Below are 7,627 nucleotides of genomic sequence, written 5' to 3'. Positions count from 1 at the left end.
TTTATATTACGGGGTTATTCTAATATGTCGGTCCACGTAAAAAAAAAGTCGCGTTCGATCTTAAAAAGCATCAATTCTCGCTTCGTTGATGTTAATAACTCCGTATTCGATATCATTATTCCATTTATGTGCGGCATACGCATGTCTATGTACATGAAATATTATATATATGTCAGGGTGGCCGTTAAGAAGGTGATTTTTTAATTCCAACAGGCTCGGCCACCAAATCGGCTCCAGATAGTTCGAAAATAATTCCCTAATTCTTTCAGATTTTTAACTCAACTCTAACTTGTGCCTGGTCGCTGGTTGCGAGTCTGAACTCAATATTTGAAACTTCAAAATAGCGGATCCAATATGATGGATAGAGATTCAAAAAGTCATTTGATTCCAATAAAACTCGGTACTTGGGGGTTTTCGAGTTCGCTGATTACGAATCTGAACTCGAATTTACAAAATTAAAAATGGTGGATTTAATGTGGCAATATCAAGTAACTTTAGGAGTTTTGATCTACCATATTGGATAGAGTTGAAATAAAGAGGGTGAGCCAATGAAAATTCAAAAATTACCTTTTAGGGACCAGCCTAATATATATATATTATATATTGTATGTATATATATACAATATCAGTATTGTATAATATGTGAATCATATATGTATATCTAACCATGATTAAGTTATTAAAGAGATACGACAAATATAAAATAAACTTATATTATAATAAATAGTAAGATATTTGGATGTATTTACAAAAATCCTATTACTAGCCAAATTAATATCGTCTTAAGTTATTTTTTGTTTTCGTGACCATTAATAGCTACGTACATATATAGCTATGTACTGTAATCGTAATATACATACTAGGGTGCTTTTTTTGTGGACTTTTTTTTTTTTTCGGTCCCATCGTGAAATTTTGTTGGAAATACAACAAAAAAAAATTCCCTGAAAGATTGAGCCCTTAATATTAATATCAAGTGCTCGCCCAAGGCATGTAAAGATTTCCCGCTTAAAATATACGTAAACTTTAATTTTTTTCTTTAAAACATCTACAGTTCAGAGGCATTCTATGGTGTAGTCTAGGACGTCAGTAGGTTTTCTTCGGAATGAAATGCTCTACAAAAGTGCTCATTGCGGTGAAGTCGTAACTCACACCGGCGAAGTCGTACGGGCCACCCAAACCCAATTTTTTCATGAAATTCTTGTCTTTTTGCCCGTATCTCGTAAATAACAAGAGCTGCAAAAAAAAAAAAAATATTCAAAAAATTTGTAGGAAATTTAATTTCCTACAAAAAAGTTCCAGAAAACCAAATTGCTAACATCGATATTTATTGAGATATTGGGCTTTTAAGGTGAGGGAGTATGGAATTTTCATGAATTATTGAGCTAAATTGTCGAATTATTGATTGTCGAATATTTTTTTGTTTTGTAGCTCTTGTCATTGTAATGACAAGAATTGTAATTGTAATGACAAGTCATTGTAATGACAAGAATTGTAATTGTAATGACAAGAGCTACAAAACAAAAAAATATGCGACAATCAATAATTCGACAATTTAGCTCAATAATTCATGAAAATTCCATACTTCCTCACCTTAAAAGCCCAATATCTCAATAAATATCGATGTTAGCAATTTGGTTTTCTGGAACTTTTTTGTAGGAAATTAAATTTCCTACAAATTTTTTGAATATTTTTTTTTTTGCAGCTCTTGTTATTTACGAGATACGGGCAAAAAGACAAGAATTTCATGAAAAAATTGGGTTTGGGTGGCCCGTACGACTTCACCGCAATGAGCACTTTTGTAGAGCATTTCATTCCGAAGAAAACCTACTGACGTCCTAGACTACACCATAGAATGCCTCTGAACTGTAGATGTTTTAAAGAAAAAAATTAAAGTTTACGTGTATTTTAAGCGGGAAATCTTTACATGCCTTGAGCGAGCACTTAATATTAATATTAAGGGCTCAATCTTTCAGGGAATTTTTTTTGTTGTATTTCCAACAAAATTTCACGATGGGACCGAAAAAAAAAATAGTCCAAAAAAAAGCACCCTAAATTACATACTAGAGTGTCCCAAAAAAACCGACTATTATTTTTTTCAAAGAACATTGAAAAATCGTCAGAGTATCTCTAGAAAATGACCCTGTGAAAATATAAGCTCTAAATATTAATATTAAGAGCTTATATTTTCACTGGGTCATTTTCTAGAGATACTCTGACGATTTTTCAATGTTCTTTGAAAAAAAAAAAATAGTCGGTTTTTTTGGGACACTCTATTACATACGGTAATGTGCGTATGTAAAATTCGTAATATACATACGGTAATGTGCGTATGTAAATGTTTTGTTTCTGCTTTGATTTTAAATTGATTTATGTAATCAACTTAATTTTTTTAATTCAGAAAAACTCCTTAAATTCCACTTATTCAAATTCAATTCAATTCAAAAGTTGAAGGGAAGTCGAAAAAATTTCAACTTATTCTTTTGTATTACATCTTAATTGAAATTAATTTCTTGCAATTGTACTAAATTTTTGTATCTGATTTCAATTTTCATTCTCTACACAGATAATTCTGGTATGAATTCGAACTGATTATAATCAGTTTGATTCAATCTTCCATAATTCATCAGTTGATTCTTAGTTAATTCTTACAACAATACCGTTAATTCTTATAATAATCTTATAATAATCTTATAACAATTCAGGTAAGTCTCACTAATTTAGTTATTTCGCGTTCACTCAGTTCACGATCATTAATTCAAGTGAATTATAACTAATTCATAAACGTATTGACACATCAATTTAGTGGTTCATCCTCTCTCGTATAATATGGAGAAGCTCCTCGCTAATTGTGAGTGTATTGTAGGTACAGCTTAAACCTACATTCAAATGGTTAAAATTCCATTATAACAACAGTTATATTAATGATAATGATCATAATAATGATCGTAAGCATGAAATCGATAAGAGGAATGTTAAAAATTCAAGTATCATGATAATGAGAGTGATTGAAACGAGCTGTGAAAAATCGCATAGAACAACGACATCAATGCCATTAGGAACAATGACAAGCAAAATGAAAGCCGATATTACAGAACGTGACAATAATGATAATAATCATAACGGTGGTAAAAATATCCATGATAATAATAGTTGTAACAATAAATAACCGTCCCTAGCGGTGATTAATTTCGTACCAGAGAGAGGGGGAAGCCATCCTCTTTTCCACATATTCAAAATATAACCGAGACGGGTCTTCGGAGTTGCTCGAGATCCAAACTGGCCGCTACCGAGACCTGCGGGTGAGTCGACGAGATCGGTGTTGTGTCCGGTGAACTGCTCGGGCTGCTTGTCGCCACACTGCCTCCCGAACCGCCGGAGCCGAACATTATCGGCGGTCCTTGATGGTGGGTGGGGAACAGGGGGCTCAGGTGAGAGGACGATGTGTGATAGTGCTTTCCCGGCGTAGAGGTCGGTGGGTAGAAACTCGAATAAAAGCTGCTGACCACCGCTGCCGCCGACGCCGCGTTGTTGTTCGCGACGTCGGCGGCCGGCCCGTTGTTCTGGCCACCCTGGGCGACCAGTTTGCTCAGGTGAACAGCGTCGAAGGCCGAGCCGAAGTACGGAGGTATCGGAGGGTAATCGAGAGCGTGGTGCGACACGGGTGCCGTCGGGGCGGCGAAGTACGGTGGTAGCGGAAAACTGGGAAATCCTCCGGGGCTAAGAGACCCCGGTTTTCCCTGGGGGACGGGGACCGGGGTCTTCGGCTTTCGTCGAGGTCGGTATTTGTAATCGGGGTGCTCCTTCATGTGCAAAGCCCGCAACCTCTTCGCCTCGTCGATGAACGGGCGCTTCTCCATGTCGGTCAAAAGTTTCCATTCGGCGCCGAGACGCTTGGATATTTCAGAGTTGTGCATCTTCGGATTGTCCAGCGCTATCTTGCGTCGCTGGATACGAGACCAGACCATGAACGCGTTCATCGGCCTCTTAATGTGCTCTGGCTGAGGTATAGACCCTTGCTGAGAACTCGATATTTCCTGCGGCAATTGGTGAACCGAGTGAAGATCCATGCTTGGCAAAAATCCATAATTGGGGTGTGGATGCGTACCCATCATCGTGAATCCGTAATCCAGACCCTCACTCTTTAGGACACCCTGCCTGCCCCCTGCGTAAAACCACGCAATTTTAACGGATATGAAATGGACGTTTGTTGAGTAGTTCTTCTCGCACCAACCTGTCTACGAGTTTTCAGATTTCCCCCCTTCGGCCGATACGGCGATCTATTCTTGATACGCTTACCCCTCTTTTAATCCTCCACTCTGCGTGATGTCTTCTATTTCCAATTGCAATGTTTACTCTTACCCGTTTGTCACTAGGTAATTTAAAAACTTGCGTGATGTTTGTTTCTTCGATAATGGCAGAATAGTACTCACAAACGCAGTTGGGCGTCACAATAACAAACAACTCGGTTGGACACTTCGACAGGCAGCACTTCTATCAGGTTCGGAGCTCTAACTGGTGCTGACTGAGGAAACTTTCGACCAGACCGTCAGCCCTCGGGGGCATTCGAGGCGGATCCTTTCCACGCCACACCCTCGTGACACCCCTGATCTGCCATTGGTTTACCCCCGAAGGGATCCGGTTCCCCTCCAATTCTCAACACCGACAAACCGTAATTATTATTATCGATTACTCCTAATCATCTGTAGTAAAAATCAAGTGCCCGTATTCGAACGGCGCTACCGTTACAAACTGGCACTTCTACTTCAGGACTAAATAATACGATTCCTTTCGAATCATTCTCGCGTGATTGAATTAAGGAAATTTTATTACCATACATTCCATAATTGTTTTTTTGAAAATTAAAATTTCGCTATTTTTTTCCTCTTGCTGTTTTCGTTTTACGTTCCAATTCGTGACGGTATTAGAAACATAAATTTTCTTGTCGCAATTCAAACTTCCTTCCGCTTTTTGGTTGTGGATAGTGTTCAGATACAGCAGGTGTTGGCTGGGTTTCGTCTTCGTGTCGGTAGGATTATTACCTGGACAATACCAGAATCGTAAAATTCGAAGTGGTAGAATGGCCGAAGGCCTTGGTGTCTGACAATGCAAGACTCTCGCTAAGGAACCCGTCGTCCAATTGATTTTTTCACCTAAACGATCCTTAGAAATTCTCGGATAGAGGTCTGCGGTACCTGCTGTTTTGGTCACCCGTGCCTAAGCCTTTCATTTCCAAGTCTCAATTACGGCTTGCAGTAAGTTGTGGTTGCAACCGGTTGCTACAAACTAGTCTACGATATAAACAAATCAATAATTATAATAAAAGCACCAGACACAACACACGTGGAACAAACACTTGAACTTCGACGAATTAAAATTTGGAATGGCGTGCAAGTCTGACAACGGTCGACCTTCCCTACTGCTAGTAAAATCACAGGGAGCGATCGCACGAACCTTCACAATTACGCTCTAGCGTTTCTCAAATGAATACTCGAAGGGACACTTGGTAAAGGGAATGGGCATTCCAAGGGTTCGTTTCCTTTCCACCAGGTCGAGGTACCGCTCAAATCTTCATTCAGTCACGCCCTCTATTCGCCTACTTAGTAACTAAAACCGAAAAATCAAAGTAGAGCAGGACACAACGACACACAGGTGGCTCATCTCAAATTCAGAATTGTTTCTCACCTACCTTTCCCCAACAAGCAATTGTCTTCATTCAAAATTAAGTTCAATTGGTAAACTGTGACAGCTATTACGTTAGACAAGTTGTAAACCTTCGACAGAGTTCAGTTAATCAAACGGTAATTCTTGAATTGTAGTACGTACAGGGTCGTTCATTTGAGCCATTAATTTTTTTCTTTACTGTTTTCTGTCCCGATGTGAGTAAACGGCTTTCTTCTTGCCTATTCATTATAATTGTGAATGTCGTTTTTCAATCACTCTTTCACAGCCAAACCTTACGTAATCGCTTGGGTAATTAATAGGAAGTAAAAAATAAATCAGCGAATATAACGATGAATGAGAAAATAAAAAGAAAGGAGAAAAAAGTCTGCGAGAACGATTGAAAGCAAAAACTGGGTGCCCAAACCAAACGGTACTTTTCTCATCGTTATAATTCAAGGTGACGGCTGCCGGACGGATAAACTTTTTACCCGATCGTAAGTATGAAAAAAAAGAAAGAAAAAAAAAAAAAATAAAATAAAATAAAAACGAAGGAAATAAAATAAAATAAAACACGATTTCAGTACAACCCGCTCTTTTCTATCTCCAGAATGGTGGTTAAGAAAAAGCCGTAAAAACTTGATTCTAGCAGCGATTCTCATTAGGAGGAAACCTTTATCGAAAGGCACTTGATACGAAAAATTGAGGAAAATTTTAGCGATCCTTACGTGTAGGTGGATATTGATTTTTATAACATAATATTTTGGTCAATTGTTGTGATGAATTTAGATCCTCGTCGTAATTGAAGGGAGAGTATGGCATGAACGAACGGCGGCGAGGGAGCGAGGCTTCTTTTTTCTTCGTTACCGAAACAAAAGATTCGCAGTCCCGCGGGGTTTGGCTAAAACAATGCCGGAAATTCCGTAGCTGCAGCCACTTGGATCCGTCGCTCGGGATAACAAGAACGCTTCGGCATCGCGCACCTTGTGCCGGAGTCTTTCTTCGTCTCAATTAGTCATTAGATCTCGCGAGTCGTGGCAAGAGGCATAGTATGAATACCTCTCTAGTATATACCGCGCACTGTGCACGTACACCCATACCTACCTACGCGCAATTTACGCGCCTCCTCCGCAAAGTCCCAGGACTCCCATAATTACCGTTCTGTATTAATTACTATTCTCCCTCCCCGCACAGCTTTTCCGTATGCTCCGAATCGCGCGAGTGTGTCATTCACAGGGTGTCTACGTTCTTTGTTCTATAACACGAAAATTTTTTTTTCACTTTGATAAAAAACACATCTACCAACAATTATTCACTCAACATAACTTTCGCGACGTTCACGTGTAACTTCTTTCCATTTCACTATTTCCTTATTCGAATCATCCCCTATCTTTTCACGATTAATCGATGGTCTAGCGATTCAAAAGCCTCGACGCGTCATTGGGAAATAGCGGTGATAGACTGTCCTGTCCGGGATCCTGTTCGTCATGCGTATGAATTCGTCGATAAACACCCTGTAGATCGAGGTACTCCTGGGGTGGTATATAGTCGAGCAGGCTTAAGCTTCGGTGTAGATTGCCGCTGGTTATGTTCCGTTCACTCCCACTACCAGAGCCAGGGAGCCAGTCGCTAATTACGTAAAGCGTTGAAGCGTGTCGTCGAGGAGGCGGTACACGTCGACCGTCGTTCTCTACGTCGTTTTCCAACCTCCGACGCTTTAACTACCACCAATATCAGCCCCAATCATCACCCATGTGCTTTCACTGCAGTCGATCCTGACGGCGGCGATCTATGCTCCCGTATAATTCTATTTCTTTCAGTTCCTCGGATTCTGCTTCGTATTCCAAGCGATCTTCTCTCTCTCTCTCTCCCTCCCGCTGTTTTTTTCCCCTCTCGCTTCGCTCCGGACATCGGAGGGGCTCATCGTGAGTACCTTTACATTGGAGATGTGATTTCGCGTAATCGGTAT

General features: G+C 39.9%; 1 protein-coding gene across 1 annotated transcript; it reads right to left on the bottom strand.

Moving 5' to 3' along the window:
- Positions 1-2,306: 2,306 nt before the first annotated feature.
- Positions 2,307-4,507, bottom strand: LOC124176685 (transcription factor sox-3-like). Its single transcript, XM_046558266.1, has 2 exons — positions 3,195-4,507; positions 2,307-2,876 (listed from the first exon to the last, which is right to left on the bottom strand). The coding sequence occupies exon 1, from the start codon at positions 4,110-4,112 to the stop codon at positions 3,231-3,233; it is 882 nt and encodes a 293-aa protein (XP_046414222.1). The 5' UTR covers positions 4,113-4,507; the 3' UTR covers positions 2,307-2,876; positions 3,195-3,230.
- Between the last annotated feature and the right edge of the window lie 3,120 nt (positions 4,508-7,627).

Source organism: Neodiprion fabricii, chromosome 2, assembly GCF_021155785.1.
Source record: "Neodiprion fabricii isolate iyNeoFabr1 chromosome 2, iyNeoFabr1.1, whole genome shotgun sequence".
In the NCBI taxonomy this organism is placed as follows: Eukaryota; Metazoa; Arthropoda; class Insecta; order Hymenoptera; family Diprionidae; genus Neodiprion; species Neodiprion fabricii.
The sequence above is the reverse complement of the archived record's forward strand: the minus strand, read 5'-3'. Positions and strand labels throughout refer to the sequence as shown.

Excerpts from the sequence above, each read along its gene's own strand:
- LOC124176685 (XM_046558266.1), bottom strand. The coding sequence starts at position 4,112 with ATGATGGGTACGCATCCACACCCCAATTATGGATTTTTGCCAAGCATG.